This window comes from Entelurus aequoreus, linkage group LG15, assembly GCF_033978785.1.
Source record: "Entelurus aequoreus isolate RoL-2023_Sb linkage group LG15, RoL_Eaeq_v1.1, whole genome shotgun sequence".
Taxonomy (NCBI): domain Eukaryota; kingdom Metazoa; phylum Chordata; class Actinopteri; order Syngnathiformes; family Syngnathidae; genus Entelurus; species Entelurus aequoreus.
Window position 1 is genome coordinate 45,499,306 of NC_084745.1, and position 20,511 is coordinate 45,519,816.

A 20,511-nucleotide genomic window follows, 5' to 3' on the forward strand; every position below is an offset into this window, starting at 1 on the left:
CTCGGGACACAGAGGGTTCCAGTTTTAGTCTCAAAATGATGTGTGTGCTGTAGAACGCTGCGTATTCATCATCCTCCTCCACGCGGCGTGCGCTCCAAAGAAGCGAGAGAGAGATGAGATGGGGGCAAATATAGGCCTGAGATCAGCGATAAGAAGGCAATCACACACATGGCTTGATGTGCGATGATGGCGGAATGTAAAGAGGAACACCTATAGGACGTGTGTGCGCCAAGCACGGCGTGAAGACACTCACCTTGACACATTTGCCAAGGCTAATCAGAGCTGGGCCCCTAGAAATGATTCACGGGGCCGCCTTTTGTTGCTAGCGGGCGGCTAAATGCTTTGTTATGTCAGTGTTTTCAAAAGGGCCTCTGCAAACAAGCCCTGACGAGTGCAAGAAAAGCCATCTATTAGCGTCAATACACGGCATTACTCACATTCATTACAGCCTCCCCGTATAATAGGCAGACATGCAGGGTGATGAATGCGCTCGCCATTAATGGAAACACTGCCAGGCATCTATCCGTCTCCTTTATCAAGCTCGTCTCAAATGAATGACGTGCTGCAACATTCAAACAATCCATTGTGCGTGCGAGTGCAAAGAAAGCTTTTCCACGCAAAAAAGACAACAAATAAAACAATCGTACACGGCTAATGATATTTCACTCTGCAGCCCCGGCTCTCATCAAAACCAAAGTCTTGTCTTATTTTGCCGCAGCAGTCGGGAGGGGAGGATGATAAAGAGACAAAATGACACAGCAGAGAGCAAACAATACAGCTGAGATAAAGGGAGAGAGTACCGCGGGAACGAGGAAAGAACATAAAGGAGTGCATTAGAGCGGGGATTCTCAATTGGTGGGTCGCGACCCAGAAATGGGTCACTGAGCCCTTTTTTTTTTAGTAGGTAGCTGATCCTTGCCTGGGGGAAAATATATACATTTTATTATAAATGGGATTTTTCATGCGTATTTTCCGGACTATAAGGCGCACTTAAAATCCCTTTTTTTCTTCAAAACTCGACAGTGCACCTTAATATATAGCCTTAATGTAAGGAATACGTTTGGTTGAGCTTACCCACCTCGAAGCAATTTTATTTGGGACATGGTGTAATGAAAAGTGTGACCAGTAGATGGCAGTCAAACATAAGAGATAAGTCTAGGCTGCACCGCTTGATGTGCTTCAACATAGGAGTATCATTATGGTGTGTGTATAAGGTAAGACATTATCCGGCGTTTTGTTTCGCAATATTATGCAAAAGCAACTTTTCTTACCTTCTGGTACATGCTGATCTGTATTTGGGATCTGCATAAGTCCTGAAAAATTGCGCGCCTCCGCCTTTGTAGTCCGTGACGACAGTGTAGTCGATAAGATTCTGTTTTTTCTCTACTTGTTATGTGACATTCATCCTCTGCTGTTGCCATTTCTAATATAAAGTAGTGTAAAGTTCTTACTTATATCTGTCAGTAAACTCGCCATGAAAGCGCTAAAACATACCGGTGTAGTGAGTTTACATTATTCACCCAAGGAAGTTTAGTTATTAGAGTTCCGGTCGGACGGTTTTTCACGGGACACATTTCCGGCGTTGTTGTTTCCGGATGAGGAGATGCTATTCATAAATATATGTTTGCTTGGGTATCGCAGTCTTGCCGCAGCGCATCCACATAGTTTTAAAACTGATAAAGATCATTATTTTGCTGGCCTATGTTTATTTACCGTGCCACCCGCTAATTCTGGTCCTAAATTGTCACTCTCCAGTAGTATATGTCACCCATGTGCGTACACACACACACACACACACACACACACACACACACACACACACACACACACACACACACACACACACACACACACACACACACACACTGGTTATCATTGGAATGGGGACCAAGTTTTTGATCATCACTTGTGGGGACCACCCTTTCTACAGGTTGGGGAGGCATACAAAATTTTAGGTAAAATGGCCACTGCCCAGTTAGCTCATACACGTCTTTAAATCTCTGGGTTGATGAAGTTATGTGCTGATCATTCTTACTGGGGACCATGGGGAAAAATAGTTTATATGGTTCATGGGGACCAAATTTAAATATTTTTGCATAATTCACACAAATTTGTACGTGACTACTGAGGACCATTAAAAAAATTAAAAAAAGTTCAAATTAGATGTTAAACATGGTTACTTCTCAGTATACATGTTTTATGGGCCAAAGCTTAAAAATGACTTAGGCATCTTCAGAATGGATCTGACTATCATTTAAAAAGGTTTCCCTTTAAGGGACCTGTTTTTTTGTCCCCATACCGTCAGAGGTCCCTTAAAGGTGACTGTGTAAACCAGGGGTGTCCAAAGTGCGGCCCGGGGGCCATTTGCGGCCCGCAGCTAATTGTTTACCGGCCCGCCACACATTCTGGAAATGTTATTGCAAAAATAAAAAAGAACATTAAAAAAAGTGGAATGAGGTGAAATCTAACGAGAAAAAGTTGCAATGTTGACACAAAAGCTGCCATGCAGGCTGTTTTTTTTTTTTGGTCTTTCTTAATTTTTCATTTTTTTGCCATTGCTCAAAAAAAAAAATAATGACAAAAAATCCATGTTATAATGAATTATTTTCAGGGCTCCAATTACTTTAAATATTTCACTTTAAAATGTTTTATGTCAAAACATCAACGTTTTCTTTGACAAAAGCGCATAAAACAAACAAAATAATTGTTCCAGCATAAAATCGACAGATATATCTGAAGTTGATCTCGTAACTTAAGTGTTGAAAGTAAAAGAAAAACCTAATAAAAATGTATCACTTTATGAGTGGGGCACCTTTTGGATCCCAAATATATTTAGTGATTTTTTATTTATCTTTTCACTGTGATTACTCAAAAATATGAAATAATTAAAATCAATGGTGTCCTGCATTATTGATCTTTTAGGGCTCTAATTACTAAATACTGCATATTTCAGTTTGACTATAAAAAAACTAAGTTGTTTTTGACAGAAAAGCCATAAAACATTTTTTAAAATTTGTATTACTTTATATCAACTTGAAGTTGATATAGAGATTTGCTGTAAGCGTTAAATAATTTAAAAAAAAATAATAATCTGACTTATTTTTAACATTTTAATGACTGAGACCCTTTATGGTCCCCAGGACCCCTAAAGGTAAAATAAATAAAAAATGCATATATTTTGTTATGGTTTGAAAATGAAAAATATCAAAATGGCCCCCACATGCTTTAATTTTTCCGTGTGCGGCCCTCAGTGGAAAACGTTTGGACACCCCTGGTGTAAACAGAGCGATGTCCCCATTAAGTCAGCATTGCCAGAAGACACACACACACACACACACACACACACACACACACACACACACACACACACACACACACACACACACACACACACACACACACACACACACACACACACACACACACACACACACACACACACACACACACACACACACGCACACGCGCACACACACACTAGAACAGATGTGTGTGACTTCCCACTGAAATCCGCATCATTTGTATCATGATGGTTCATTTAGCCGTTGACTTTTCAATCAGGCCAAAAACAAGCTTTTTATGATTCAAGTTTGCTCGTTAGCGGAGGTACTTAGATCCGCAATGAAAACACTCACCAGTATCATGTGGCCGGTGGAGATGTCCATGTTGGACGGGACGGGCTCCTCGCACCAGGAGGAGGTGCTGCTGCGGGTGGAGGGGCTGCCGGCGGGGCCGTCGCTGAACTGGGACGACACGCTGTTGAGCCGCGAGTGGCGCAGCGTCTCCGGACGCTCCACGCGCTCCGACGCCCGGATGGCCATACGCTGGCGGCACAGCTCCTGCATGGGCGAGCACGGGTCACATGATGAAGGGGGCAACGATTCAAATCGGATAAGACGAGACGTGGGACATTCCTTGCATTTTCTCCACACTTTTTACACCTCTTCTCGTGACTTTTGTGCAGACTCGGCATTATCTACGTCAGTGGTCCCCAACCTACAGCCGGCGGGCCAGATACTGCCCGCCAGCGTCCAAAATCCGGCCCGCGGGTAGTCCCGACTAAAAAAAAATATGTATACTATAAGTCGCAGTTTTTTTCATAGTTTGGCCGACTTATACTCAGGAGCGACTTGTGTGTGAAATTATTAACACATTACCATAAAATATCAAATAATATTATTTAGCTCATTCACGTAAGAGACTAGACGTATAAGATTTCATGGGATTTAGCGATTAGGAGTAACAGATTGTTTGGTAAACATATAGCATGTTCTATATGTTATAGTTATCTGAATGACTCTTACCATAATATGTTACGTTGACATACCAGGCACGTTCTCAGTTGGTTATTTATGCCTCATATAACGTACACTTATTCAGCCTGTTGTTCACTATTCTTTATTTATTTGAAATTGCCTTTCAAATGTCTATTCTTGGTGTTGGGTTTTATCAAATAAATGTCCCCCAAAAATGCGACTTATACTCCAGTGCGACTTATATATGTTTTTTTCCTTCTTTATTATGCATTTTCGGCAGGTGCGACTTATACTCCGGAGCGACTTATACTCCGAAAAATACGGTATATATATATATATTTTGTATTTTGTATTTTTTTTTTTTTAAATCTGTCTCGCCCATCCATCAATCCATTTTCTACCGCTTGTTACTCTCGGGGTCTCCTAGCCGCTCTGGCAAATCATATTTGACGTAATTACGAACATAGGTAACATTAATTTAGGTGTTGTTAGCTAATAATAGCAATTTGGATAGCTTACGTTAGCTATTATTGAGTGTATATTCTATCACAGGGGCCCCCAAACTACGGCCCGCAGACCAGACCCTGCCCGCCAGTGTCTTAAATCCGGCCTGTGTGTAGTCCTGACTAAAAAAAAAAAAAAAAAAGTTTTTATTTTTTTATAATAATTTTTTTAATCTGTTCTTTCTAGCCCATCCATCAATCCATTTTCTACCGCTTGTTACTCTCGGGGTCTCCTAGCTGCTCTGGCAAATCATATTTGACGTAATTACGGACATAGGTAACATTAGTTTAGGTGTTGTTAGCTAATAATAGCAATTTGGATAGCTTACGTTAGCTGTTATTGAGTGTATATTCTATCACAGGGGTCCCCAAACTACGGGCCGCACACCAGACCCTGCCCGCCAGTGTCTTAAATCCGGCCTGCGGGTAGTCCTGACTAAAAAAAACAACAACATTTTTTTATTTTTTATTTTTTTTATAATAATTTTTTTAATCTGTTCTTTCTAGCCCATCCATCAATCCATTTTCTACCGCTTGTTACTCTCGGGGTCTCCTAGCCGCTCTGGCAAATCATATTTGACGTAATTACGAACATAGGTAGCATTAGTTTAGGTGTTGTTAGCTAATAATAGCAATTTGGATATCTTACGTTAGTTGTCATTGAGTGTATATTCTATCACAGGGGTCCCCTAACTACGGCTGGCGGGCCGGGTCTGGCCCGCCAGCGTCCAAAACCTGGGCCGCGGGTAGTCCCGAGTAAAAAAAATAAGCATATATATCTTTTTTTTTTTTGTAATTTTTTTTTTTTTTAATCTGTCCTTTCTAGCCCGTCCATCAATCCATTTTCTACCGCTTGTTACTCTCTGGGTCTCCAAGCCGCTCTGTCAAATCATCCATCCATCCATCCATTTTCTGCCGCTTGTCCCTTTCGGGGTCGCGGGGGGTGCTGGAGCCTATCTCAGCTGACTCTGGCAAATCCCATTTTCTAAAAATGCATTTTCCCATCGACAACGTGACGTCATTACGCTTTCAGTCAATTAGTGCATGAGGGAAAAAAATGGCGAAATCGTTGGGGAAACGTAAAATAGACTCAGAGTGTAGAGTTTTTAAACATCAGTGGACATATGACTTTTTTTTTTCAGTGTAAGGAAAAGGCAATTTGTCTAATCTGCAATGAGACAGATGTATATATATATATATATATATATATATATATATATATATATATATATATATATATATATATATATATATATATATATGTATATATATAGTATATATATATATATACAGTATATATATATATAGTTGAGGTTTCTGTGGTTTATCCGTTATACCAGACCTGGGCAAATTAAGGCCCGGGGGCCACATCTGGCCCACCGGACATTCTCAAGTCATTTTTTTAGACCTTTAAGATGGAAAGTGTAGCTGCCATTATGATGTGCAGTGATGTTTTCAAATTACCATAAGTCTTGAACTACACAACGTATTTCAATGGTTGGAATCTGCGCTTTTGCATGATATTTTAGTGACTAGTGTTGTCCTGATGCCAATGTTATTTAGATACTTTTCGGTACTTTTCGATATATTTCTAAATAAAGGGGACCAGAAAAAATTGCATTATTGGCTTTATTTTAACAAAAAATCTTAGGGTGTGGCGGACCGGTACTTTTCAGAGGCGGTATGGTACCAAATATGATTCATTAGTATCGCGGTACTATACTAATACCCGTATACCGTACAACCCTACTAGTGACTATGGTAATCTACGTCACAGCAGGTCAGACGAAACATCAAGCAGTGTGGGTGGGGAGCGTTTCCACAGAGTGTTTCCAGAGCGGCTAGTCTGAAATGTGGGTGTCAGGGACAGACGCGGAAGGAGATTTTTACAAGAAAGTTCTAAAGCTTAGTGATACAGTATATCAGATATATGTGTTTGTTGCATTTTTGTTGCATTTGGCTTGATTGTAAAATATGTCAATTGAGAGGGGTTGTGACGTTCATATGTTGTCAATATTCAGGGTTTTATCGTTCATAGAAAAATTAAAAATTCCATTCCGTTCTTAAGGCGGTCTGTCATAACATTTTTAGCATTCAATCAGACTTTATTGTGAGGTTTTATGTTAGTTTTCCTAAAAATAGATGTACCGGCCCCCAGACACATTTTTTTCTCTAAATTTGGCCCCCGAGTCAAAATAATTGCCCAGGCCTGCGTTATACAGTGCTCAATACCGGGGTAGAGCGGAATATACGTTAGGTCAGGAAAGAACACAGAGGCTATTTCATCCCTACAAGCCTTTTTTGCAGGTTTACCTGCTCTTCAGGGGATTTTATATATATACATATAATTTTTTTCTAACCTTACACTCCCCCTGGTCAAAAAGTTTGGGGACAGCTGATGTACGTGATAGTGTCCCCATTAGAAACAAAATGTCCCCGTTTTCTTATCCGTTCAAGTCATTTCCTCGACAGTTTATTTCCATGCTCAATAAGAGCGAGGCGTCAGAAGAGCACATGCTATCTGCTGATCTATCAACGTGATATTTCCCTCAGGGGCACGGGGCCCGCCAAGCCCAGTCTTGGAGCCGCTTTCCCGCCGTCAAGACTTTTAATGATTAGAGCGCCCTGGGCGCCGGCCTTCGGGCAACATCCGAGTCCATCTCATAATTCATGGGGCTGCTCTACAACTCTGCAGAGCAAAGCGCCACGCGATGCTGGGACTGACGCAAGTCAGTTAAGGATCAGGACTCTGGTAGTCCTCCATGCCAGGGACCTTTTGAGAACTCGACAGCACCCGGGAAGCTACTAGACATGTTTAAGTGCTTTTAACATCAATAACTTAACTACGGATTATAGATGGTCTTTGGTCTTCTTGTTGCAGAGCAGAAAGACTTCACATTAAGTAGAAAAAAACCCAATTAAATGTAAAACAAACTACAGTCGGACTTCAGTTGTTGTTAGTAATCCGTTTCAAAACCGAAAAAAAGACATACAAAACAATGTCAAATTTAACGATTAATCGCATCTCATTAATCATGTATGAATGCAGATTAATCACTCAATTAATTTTGAACCTGACTGCAGATTGTTCAGCTCATTCAGTTTCAGTTTATTTGGAACATGCATACGATTAGGGCTGCAACTAACGATTAATTTGGTAATCGATTAATCTGTCGATTATTACTTCGATTAATCGATTAATAATCGGATAAAGGAGACAAACTACATTTCTATCCTATCCAGTATTTTATTTGAAAAATACTTACCATACTTATTTTGATTATTGTTTCTCAGCTGTTTCTAAATGTTGCAGCTTATAAATAAAGGTTTATAAAAAAAAAAAGAAAACATTTTTTTTTATAAAAACAAAACAAAACTGCGCATGCGCATAGCATAGATCCAACGAATCGATGACTAAATTAATCGGCAACTATTTTAATAATCGATTTTAATCGATTTAATCGATTAGTTGTATTTCCAGTTGTTTCATTACAGCACGTCCAAAAAGGAGTAGGAAGAAGCAGAGTTTATTTAATCGTACCCCTTTTCATACCATAGCAATTTTATCCCATTTCCTTGTTCTCTGTAACAGAACAGTGAATAAATAAATAATATACCATAGTAAGTCAACAAATATTAAATACATAAATAATCTTTATCTAAAAAAGTTCAAGATGTTCATCATAATTCTTGTTCTATGTACTTTGTGAACACTTGTAGTTTGAACAGTCTCTTAAACAGGATCATATTGGTGCTTTGGCCCTGTGATGAGGTGGCGACTTGTCCAGGGTGTACCCCGCCTTCCGCCCGAATGCAGCTGAGATAGGCTCCAGCACCCCCGCGACCCCGAACGGGACAAGTGGTAGAAAATGGACGGATGGATGGATATTGGTGCTTTGTTTGATTTCTCTGCTTAATCCATTCCATAATTTAATTCCACATACTGATATGCCAAAGGTTTTAAGTGTTGTATGTGCATACAAATGTTTTAAATTAGATTTTCCTCTAAGGTTATATTTCTACATTTTTGTTGAGAAGAATTGTTGTACATTCTTGAGTAGCAGGTTATAGTTTGCTTTGTGTATAATTTTAGCTGCTTGCAAATGTACCAAATCGTTGAATTTCAATATTTGTGATTCAATAAATAAAGGGTTTGTATGTTGTCTGTATCCAACATTATGTATTATTCTAATTGATCTTTTTTTAACACCGTTGGTGAATGAAGTGCACATTTGTAGTTGTTTCCCCATATTTCTACACAATAACTCAGATATGGTAACACTAGTGAGCAGTAAAGAATATAAAGTGATTTTTGGTTTAGCACATGTTTTGCTTAATTCATTATTGGCGTGTTTCTTGCTACTTTATGTTGTATATTTTTTACATGAGATTTCCAGTTTATTTTATCATCTATTATTACACACAAAAATGTGTTTTCTTTTACCCTTTCAATATATATAATATGTTTGCCTGAAAGTGGCGAAGGGTTATGGTACAGGTCAGTGCAAACACACAGTTTCAAAATACACCCTGATGGTATCCCAAATATGTTAGCAAGGTTTGAGCAAATAAATTCAAGTGAACCATTTTTTTTTCATTTAAATTGGTGACAAAATATCAGGCTCGTTTTTAAAGCACATTTAAATCAATTACCGCAGGGGTCACCAACGCGGTGCCCGCGGGCACCAGGTAGCCCGTAAGGACCAGATGAGTAGCCCGCTGGCCTGTTCTAAAAATAGCTCAAATAGCAGCACTTACCAGTGAGCTGCCTCTATTTTTAAAATTGTATGTATTTACTAGCAAGCTGGTCTCGCTTTGCGCGACATTTTTCATTCTAAGAGAGACAAAACTCAAATAGAATTTGAAAATCCAAGAAAATATTTTAAAGACTTGGTCTTCACTTGTTTAAATAAATTCATTTATTTTTTTACTTTGCTTCTTATAACTTTCAGAAAGACAATTTTAGAGAAAAAATACAACCTTAAAAATGAGTTTAGGATTTTTAAACACATATACCTATGCAATGCCAGGCTTCCCTCTAACTGACAAAGAAACAGATAACAGATTTGGTGTCCAATTCAAAGTGTGACATGATTTATTTAAAAATTTGAGAGTTGACTTTTGTATTTTACATGAGTTATTATTTGTACAAACATGGTGCAAAGTAATTCATGATATTTTTTTTTTAAATGTTAGTGGCTAGCTAGTTAAAATGGGATATTGTGATTTCACAAAACTGTCTTAGAAGTGATCATTTGAAAATGTTCAATTTGAAAAATGTGCACTTAGAGAAAATATAAAAATAAAGTGTTGCATATTGATATTTATCTGTTTCTATATATATATATATATTTATTGTGAGAAATCATTAAGATGATCAGTGTTTCCACAAAGATAAATATCATTAATTATTAATAATAACATAGAGTTAAAGGTAAATTGAGCAAATTGGCTACTTCTGGCAATTTATTTAAGTGTGTATCAAACTGGTAGCCCTTCGCATTAATCAGTACCCAAAAAGTAGCTCTTGGTTTCAAAAAGGTTGGTGACCCCTGAATTACCGTATAAACTTTGCTTCTTCCTACTCCTATTCGAACATGTTGTAAAGAGAAATGAGAATATGTAGATTGTATGATGTATCACATTGTATCTGTATGCATGTTCAAAAGGAATTAAACCATAATTGTGATTAATTGTTATTAATCACAATTCAAAAGCGGGATTAATCTCATTTTTTAAAATTATCATTTGCAGCTATTGATTATTTTAGCAATCGAGTAATATATTAGTTTGTTCGATTAATCGGATAAAACACACATTATAGCCTTAATACATATTTTAGGGAAAATAGTTACTTTATCAACATATGTCCATTGGTAAAAATGAAAAATACGTTGCTGTTCGCAGCCACACAGATCACAGGATCTCCCACACCATCGCTCTCATGTGCGCTCTACTGACGCGGTCGTGCGGAAACTATGTTTGCGTATTTAAAGTTCCGGGCACTCCATGCGGTCCGAATTTGATCAATTTGTATTAGTCACACTTATTAAACGATTTTTCGAAGCAACAGAGTATAAATTGAAGCTTTTTTTAATCAATTGACAGCACAATGAAACACATTTTATATATAATTTTCTGATTTAAGATATTCAAACAAATTCATTTATAGCACCACAGTCAGGTATATTCAGATTTAAGATTTATATGCAGAAAACAACATGAAATACACATGAATGAGGATTTAACATCACTTTTTTTTTTGAAGACTTGTTGGTGAAGATGGCGATGAGTGGTTTTCATGCTTTAATATACCGTATTTTGCAACTTATACTCAGGAGCGACTTATGTGTGAAATTATTAACACATTAGCGTAAAATATCAAATAATATTATTTAGCTCATTCACGTAAGAGACTAGACGTATAAGATTTCATGGGATTTAGCGATTAGGAGTGACAGATTGTTTGGTAAACGTATAGCATGTTCTATATGTTATAGTTATTTGAATGACTCTTACCATAATATGTTACGTTAACATACCAGGCACGTTCTCAGTTGGTTATTTATGCCTCATATAACGTACACTTATTCAGCCTGTTGTTCACTATTCTTTATTTATTTTAATTTGCCTTTCAAATGTCTATTCTTGGTGTTGGGTTTTATCAAACAAATTTCCCCAAAAAATGCGACTTATATATGTTTTTTTCCTTCTTTATTATGCATTTTCGGCCGGTGCGACTTATACTCCGGAGCGACTTATACTCCGAAAAATACGATAAGTTCTTTCTTGAATTCAATAGAGTTTCTCACCCCCCCTTTTTTTAAAAGTGCTTGCACTCTCAACTTTCTTTGGCCTCATTATGGATTATTTTGCAGTCAAAGAAAAACAGAGACTGGCCATACGATAACCGAGATTGTATACGAAAATTGTATTTTATCATTTTGTATGGAAATAATGTGCGTCAATAAAGTGCTTAATCTTTCTTACTAAATGTGCTTGTTCTTACCATATTCAAAATGCATGTACTGCATGCAAGTGCATATATTTTTTACTTTAATATTATCTAATAATGCAACAAATATTAGATTATCATTAGGGCTGCAACGATTACTTGATGAATGTCTACAATAAAATGTGTAGCCGACAATTATATTTGTCGACAATAGTCGTGACGTCATCACTCGTGTTTTTCCGGGCGGAAGTGGGTCACTCGCAAAAACATGGCCAGTGATAACCTGTAAAGCGTGAGGATATTTCCTCTTATTCTTGTTAAAAACATGGAATACCTTGCTCATTTTGCAAAGAGGACCTTGTTTTTATGGAAGTACATCTGTGATACGCGAGCACGCGCACACACACACACACACATGCACTAATGCGGAGGTATCATAAGATTAAACATACAATCTATTAAATAGGCAACATTTTAAGAATTAATCAAAGATAGAATTCTACACATTCCATTAGAGTTCCAAAACTGCCAATAGTTAATCAATAGTCAATATACCAGTGTGCAGCTTTTTAAACATCACAAAATACTTTTCTTTTTCAGGAAGTTAGGTTTTGTGTTTTGTTGTTTGCTTTCATTGCTGCTATTTAACTGTTTTTTAAAAACATAAACAAGATTAATTGGGGTTTTTTTGCACTTTGCCTTTCCTTTCTTTTAAATGGACAACCTGTTGTTAGTAAACACATGCCTAAAATAACTTAAGCTGCTTAAATAAGTCGATGGAAGAATTAGAGCCATTAAACATGTGTACGCTTTAGTCGACTAATCGTTACGATAATCGTTGACTAATCGACTACCAAAATAATCGTTACATTTTTTTTTAGATTGTTAAAATAAAAATGCTAAATATCTGCTTAACTTATGATTTCAAAGAAAATTGTACATAAAAAAAAGCAATGATCAATTGTATACGTAATTGTTTGATAATGTTATACATTTATATTCACACTGAGTTTTATTAGTCATTTTAATTTTAGAACAGCTGAATGAGCAGCACAGTTATAGTATAAATAAATATGTATGAATGAATTAGTCATCTTTGTTGCTAGTAAGAACATGCCTGAAATAACTTAAGCTGCTTAAAGGAGTCGATGGAAGAATTAGAACCATTAAATATGTGTACGCTTTAGTCGACTAATCGTTACGATAATCGTTGACTAATGGACTACCAAAATAATCGTTACATATTTTTAAAAAATTGTTAAAATAAAAATACTAAATATCTGCTTAACTTATGATTTCAAAGAAAATTGTACATAAAAAAAAGCAATTATCAAATGTATACGTAATTGTTTGATAATATTATACATTTACATTCATTTATATTCACTCTTTGAGTTTTATTAGTTGTTTTAATTTTAGGAACAGCTGAATGAGCAGCACAGTTATAGTATGAATACATATTTATGAATGAACTAGTCATCTTTGTTGTTAGTAAGAACATGCCTGCAAATAACTTAAGCTGCTTAAATAAGTCGATGGAAGAATTAAAACCATTAAACATGTGTATGCTTTAGTCGACTAATCGTTACGATAATCGTTGACTAACCGACTACCAAAATAATCGTCATATTTTTTTTTTGAATGGTTAAAATAAAAATAATAAATATCTGCTTAACTTATGATTTCAAAGCAAATTGTACATAAAAAAAAAGCAATGATCAAATGTATACGTAATTATTTGATAATGTTATACATTTATATTCACTCTGAGTTTTATTAGTCATTTTAATTTTAGGAACAGCTGAATGAGCAGCACAGTTATAGTATAAATAAATATGTATGAATGAACTAGTCATCTTTGTTGTTAGTAAGAACATGCCTGAAATAACTTAAGCTGCTTAAAGGAGTCGATAGAAGAATAAGAGCCATTAAATATGTGTACGCTTTAGTCGACTAATCGTTACGATAATCGTTGACTAATCGACTACCAAAATAATCGTTATATATTTTTTTTAAATGGTTAAAATAAAAATAGTAAATATCTGCTTAACTTATGATTTATGGAAAAAAAAAAGCAATGATCAAATGTATACGTAATTGTTTAATAAAATTATTATAAATTTATATTCACTCTGAGTTTGACGACGTCAAACATCGAAGTACGTGAAAAGTGTGGCGTACCAAAGTAGTAATAAGAATAATTTATAATTCCATTGCTTCAATATTCTATCCAGAGCAGCAGCCTTGTGGAAATGTGATTAAATATTGAAGAAGTTAACAAGGCACACAAGCTAGATGTGTTCTGAGTGCCACAGTGGGCGCAGCTGAGGCCCGACGCACAAAATCAATACTACCCCGACCACCCGTGGTCGTGCGGGGAGGGGGGAGGAGAGCCAATAGGTCACGCCGGCGGCCTCCTCCGCGTCTCTCACCTCCACACGGGTCTTCAGCCTATCTGATTTGACTGAACAGAGAACGCCTGACTAAAAAGACGATTTTCAGACGGCGTTTGAAGGCTTCCCGGCTCCTGAGTGGCTGACGCCGCGCAAGGAAAAGGAAGGCGGGGCATTCCTAACCTGATAGGTTGCCGTGGCATCGCCGCCGGTGTCAGTCCCCAAGCTGGAGAGCTTCTCCTTCCTGTAGACGTGAGAGCGCTGGCGCACGCAGAAGAAAGTGGCGGAGACGGCCAGCGCCACCAGGATGAAGAGCATGCAGAGGACGGAGAGGACCACCAACTGGCCAGACTCCACCCGGGTCTCCTTCACCACGGGGATCTGGGTCAGGCTGCCCCTCTGCAGGACAAACAGAGACATGGAGTTGGTGTTCTGCCCAAAAAATGACTACTAACAATCCCTTTTAGTGGCCTTCAAAAGCTGGTGCTGAATAAGCTCCTCTGCTGTTTAAGAGGCTGCACTTTCATACACAAGAGATGCATTCGGAACAAAGTCGCATAAACGACTCCGTTTCAGCGCTTTATTACGATGTGAGAAAGTCTCATTGGTGATAAAACCCCAACAGGCCCAATTTTAACGGGATTATTACACTAATTGAGGGGATAATTAACGACACATGAAATGTTATACGTTTTCTTTGTCGCTGCAATTAAATCCGCTCCGTCCCCCCCGCCACAAAGTTGCAGCCACACACTTTAGCAAAGGCCAGGAGGCTCCTAATTGCCTGCGTGCAATATTCTAAGTAATGATGGCCGCATCTTCTTAATATCATCCTCAAAGTATTTGCCCACGTACTTAGCCGCGTCTTCAAGTTATACTATATTTACAAGTTAGCCTTTATTCCGGTCAGAAGGGAGCGATAGTGTAAACAAAGCCAAGATAATCCCCTCTGACGCAATCACGCCGTAAAAAAAAACTATTTTTACGTTCGACCTAATTCACAAAAAACTCAACGGTAGAATACATTTTTGGTAAAAAAAAAAAATTGTTATTTTTAAATGAATTATCTGAACTATTAGGACAGTATATTTACAGAAATTGTATTTTTGAAGAAGTTTTAGATCCCAAATATGCCTCCTTGTGCACCTTATAGTGATTTCTATGCGGGGGGAAAATGGATATAGTGGACAAGGCAACACGCTTCCCCGCTGTTTGTCTGTTTTTTACCCCCTGCAGGGTCGAATTAGTCCATCTGAGAGGAGACAAGAGCCACATAGATTATTTAAATCGAGCCAGGAAAGGTCAGGCCGAGCCCCGACTGGCTTTGCATTGACAATGCAATACCGGCATAGTCAAAAAGTAGTATGGATAGACCGGATCAGAACTAAAACAAGAACAAAATGTCAAATATTGTTCCAATTAGACCCCATTAAGACCTTTTAATGGGGCCAGTAAACATGTTTTTAGGCTGGATCCACCTAATATATAAAAAAATACATATAAATATAGTATGTAACCTGCATAACCACAAAGAAAAAATTAACATTTACACAAATCATTTTGGAATTTGCCCAATAAAATGAACTGACAGGCGCTAAAATGATGAGTTGATGCACGCTCGCGTTTCACACAACCTGCACATTTTTTGGGAGGCACACAACCCAGAAAGGTACGGCGGTGACGCGGGAGCACTGAAAATATTCGGCGACAAATCGGATAAAACCCGCAAGTTTTCCGCCCGCCTGGGGTGCTTCAACCTGTGCATCGGAAACATGCAAAACGTCAAAAGCCAGAAATGATAATTACCCGACAAATCCATGTCCTCTTGTATTCCACAGGCTCGACACTGACGCCCGCCGCGGCTCCAAGGTGCGTTTATTCGTCCTCGGGACGCCCACTCGCGCCACTTCTCCCCCCAAAAAAGTTCCCCCAGCGAGGGTCCTAGTGTCCCCCCCCTCCTACCGCCCCCGGGAGCCAACAAAGGAGCGCGGCTCCCGACACCAAGATGAAGAAAAAAAAAAAACGGGGTGGGGGGAGCAAAAGAAAGGGGAGAAGAATGCGGGATATGCCCGCCTGATTTTCCGAGCCTCGGAAGAATGTGGAGAAGCCCCACTAGTGGGTCCTTTCAGCGCCTCGGTGCTGGTGAAAAGAGACGGGGCGGAGGTGGGCTTGGGGATATTTTTTTTTTTTTTTTTTTTAACTTAAGGCTGAGCCCCTCCTTATATTCAGCAGCTCAGGAGTCCCCCCCGTCCGTTGTACATGTCATATCCACTGGTTGCTATAGCGATGCCTCCACATGTTGTCGACAGTGAATGTTCAAGGAGCGCTGCCCGGCTAATAGGCTTGCGTCTGAATGGACGTGGGGCTCGTCGCTCATTTGTTCAGCGACCGGGGGTCTCTTTCTCAGGCTTCTGCATATGTGCAAAAGGGCGCGATTTTTTTCAAATTTAAAAAAAATATATATATATATTTTTTTTTTAAACTGTTTTGATTTGAAACAAAGTTTGCCTTTCCAAAGAACGACATCAGTAGTGTTAGCCTAATTGGCAATCAGTGTGTAAAAAAAAAGAAGAAAAAAAAAAAGAAAAAAAAGAAGCAACAGCTGCACTCAGCAGCAAGAGAGAGAGGGAGAAAAGAAAGGATTATGGAGAGAACAGAGAGAGAAAGCGAAAAGAAAAGGGGCGGTGAAGAGAGGAGAACAGGGGTCCTGTCAAATGCAGATGACGAGTCTTTGGGGAGGGGAATGGGGGTTGAAGTAGGGGGGGGGGGCTCTCGAGTTGATTTTTTTTCCATTCAGAGAGCACCCCCTCCTCTCATCTATTGTCTCTGTGTGTGACAGCTGGAGTTGGCAATGTGAAGGGGAGAACAAAAAAAAAAATGGAGGAAAAACCCCCCCCCCCACCAAAAAAAAACCTTGCTGACCAGAGCCGGCATCGGACGGCAACGTCCAGCGAGGGGCCGACGATCGGAAGGCTCAAACTGATGGAGCAGCAAATGACAATTTCCCCTCAGTACGGTTACAAAAGCACACCTACTTACTGTACTTGACTAATATTCATAAATCACAAGTGTTGGTGAGCAAACTGAAATCATACAAGCTGCTACACAGCAACTATTATTATTATTATTATTATTACAACAAGTGCTGAGGAATGTAAACACCACAGCGGTTCTTTGAAGAATGTAAAAAAGTCGACTATTGTTGCCCTCCTACAGAGATGTGAGGAAAAAAAGAGGAACATTTCTGCTGCCACGCAAACCTTGAAAGAACATTTTGAAAATCAAGACTGCATTTCCTGCGAGTGGGTGCATTTCTATGATATATTTTACCTTTAGGTTTATTCTCATCTACCAACCTCTTTTGGCTGTCTTTTTGACACGGAATACATCAACATTGGGAGGTTTTTTTTTAGTAGATATTTTACCAACCTTATTTATTAACATTGTTATCATTGAAAATGTCATGTAAAAATTCTAGAACCTGCACGCAAAGAACTCAGAAAAGGTATCCCATACAAAAAACAATAAAAAAACAATAATGATAATAAATAAATACAATACAAATATCCCCCCTATTTTTTTATTTTGGGGGGGGGGGGGGAAATCAGGGGGAAGTGTCTGTATTCTCAGTACCTGTATTTTGATTTCTCTATCAAATGAATAAATAAATATCCATCCATCCATTTTTTACCGCTTGTCTCTTTTGGGCATACTTGCCAACCTTGAGACCTCCGAATTCGGAAGATTTTTTTTTTTTGGGGGGGTGGGGGGTTGGGTGGGGTTTGGGGGGGGGTATATTTATAGCTAGAATTTACTGAAATCAAAGTATTTCTTATACACATATATATATATATATATATATATATATATATATATATATATATATATATATATATATATATATATATATATATATATATATATATATATATACTGTATATATATATATATATATATATATATATATATATATATATATATATATATATATATAGTATATCAATAAAATAAATACTTGACTTTCAGTGAATTCTAGCTATATATATATATATATATATATATATATATATATATATATATATATATATATATATATATATGTATTTTATTATATATATATTAGGGCTGCAACTAACAATTAATTTGATAATCGATTCATCTGTCGATTATTACTTCGATTAATAGTCGGATAAAAGAGACAAACTACATTTCTATCCTTTCTAGTATTTTATTGAAAAAAACCAGCATACTGGCACCATACTTATTTTGATTATTGTTTCTCAGCTATTTGTACATGTTGCAGTTTATAAATAAAGGTTTATAAAAAATTAAATAAATAAATAAAATAAAAAATTACCTCTGCGCATGCGCATAGCATAGATCCAACGAATCGATGAGTAAATTAATCGTCAACTATTTTTATAATCTATTTTAATTGATTTAATCGATTAGTTGTTGCAGCCCTAATATATACACATATAAATAAAATAAATACTTGAATTTCAGTGTCCATTTATTTACACATTTACACACACATAACATCTATTCATTGTTGTATTTGAAAGTGCAATGCTTTGCAGCCAGTAGCACAGCCTTTGAAGGAGCATAGGTATGGGCAGTGTAATATTCTGGGTTGGAGTCAATAACCAGGTGATGAAGTTACGTCTCTTTACTCATACTTCAGAACCGACTCCCACACTTGCCGTCAGGGTGCGCAATACAACGTAAACCGTTGGCCAACCAAAAAGTAACCACAGAACACTATACCCAACATTCACCAGGAGATGGCAACAAACAACTTAGATCACTCTATTACAGGCAGCATCTGTGAAATTTCATTTGCTGGAAAGGAGTGAGTTTAGGGTTAAATTGTCCATCCACGTTCTATTCTGTCACTCGTCGTCGCCATGACTGTCTTTTCTTCGTTCTTCTGCTTCGTTTCCTTCTTGTTTATATGAAGGAAAAGCGGACGTGACGACAGGGGGTGTGCCTTAAGTCCGGCTGGAAATCGGGAGAAATTCGGGAGAATGGTTTTCCCGGGAGATTTTCGGGAGAGGTACTGAAATTCGGGAGTCTCCCGGAAAATTCGGGAGGGTTGGCAAGTATGCTTTTAACCCCAGTTCCACCGTGCTATAAAAACAAAAAAAGAAAACGTTTCCCATTCGGCAACTCTATCCTATAGCCACGCCCCCTCGGGTAATATACTTCCGGTGTCGTCTCTGTTTACAATCCGTCACATCCAAAATATACCTACTAACAAACACTCGAGAAATACAACTGGTTCAGAACTAAAATGTTCGGATTGTAATCATCCAAATATGATTACCGTGTTTTCTGAACCATATGGCGCACCTGATTATAAGGCGCATTAAAGGGGTGATATTATGATTTTTTTCTACATTTAAAACATTTCCATGTGGTCTACATAACATGTAATGGTGGTTCTTTGGTCAAAATGTTGCATAGATTATGTTTTACAGATCATCGGCAGCGTCTTCTCCCCGTCATCTTTGTTGTAGCGGTGTAGCGTGCAAGGACGGGAGTGGAAGAAGTGTCAAAAGATGGAGCTAACTGTTTTAATGACATTCAGACTTTACTTCAATCAATAACCGAGCAGCATCCTCTCATTCGTGGTTCTCTAGTAAAAACCGTCCAACCGGAACTCTCTAATAACTAAAGTTCCTTGGGTGAATAATGTAAACTCACTACACCGGTATGTTTTAGCGCTTTAATAGTGAGTCTACTGACAGATATAAGTTAGAACTTTACGATACTTTATATTAGAAATGGCAACAGTGGAGTATGAATGTCCCATAACACGAAGAGAGAGAAAAGGAAAAAGCTTACTGACTACAATGGCGGACTCGCGCACATTTTCAGGACTTATGCAGATCCCAAATACAGATTAGCAGATACCAGAAGGTAAGAAAAGTTGGTTTTGCAAAATATTGTAAAACACAACGCCAGATAATATGTCTGCTAATGGGTGCCATTTTGCGTTCTCTCTACACACACCATAGTAATACTTGTATCTCTGACTACGGTAGCCGTAATGCGCTGACAATCCATCAAGCGGTGTGGCTTCATAGCTTACCAAACTCCTACCAAAACATTTTGACAGATTTTTGAGTGCCGTGTGTAATGTTCTATATTCTCAATGGAACATTTAAGGTTTTGGTCTTGTTTACTGGCGTCCTATTGCAGTATACACGTATCTCTTATGTGTGACTACCATCTACTGGTCACAGTTATCATAACACCATGTACCAAATAAAATTGCTTCGAGGTCGGTAAGCACAACCAGAATTGTTCCGTACATTAGGCGCACCAGGTTATAAATCCCACTGTCGATTTGTGAGAAAATTAAATGATTGTAAGTACCGTATTTTTCGGACTATAAGTCG

The 20,511-nt window shown here is 38.0% G+C and overlaps 1 protein-coding gene across 2 annotated transcripts in view; it reads right to left on the reverse strand.

The window, feature by feature from the left end:
* Positions 1–20,511, reverse strand: part of ptprn2 (protein tyrosine phosphatase receptor type N2) — a 379,044-nt gene that overhangs the window by 65,924 nt on the left and 292,609 nt on the right. For both annotated transcript variants that reach the window (XM_062021618.1, XM_062021619.1), the window contains exons 12-13: positions 14,291–14,506; positions 3,636–3,839 (exon numbers count right to left, since the gene is read on the reverse strand). In XM_062021618.1, coding sequence (XP_061877602.1) covers positions 3,636–3,839; positions 14,291–14,506 — 420 coding nt within the window. The remainder of the gene's footprint in view (positions 1–3,635; positions 3,840–14,290; positions 14,507–20,511) is intronic.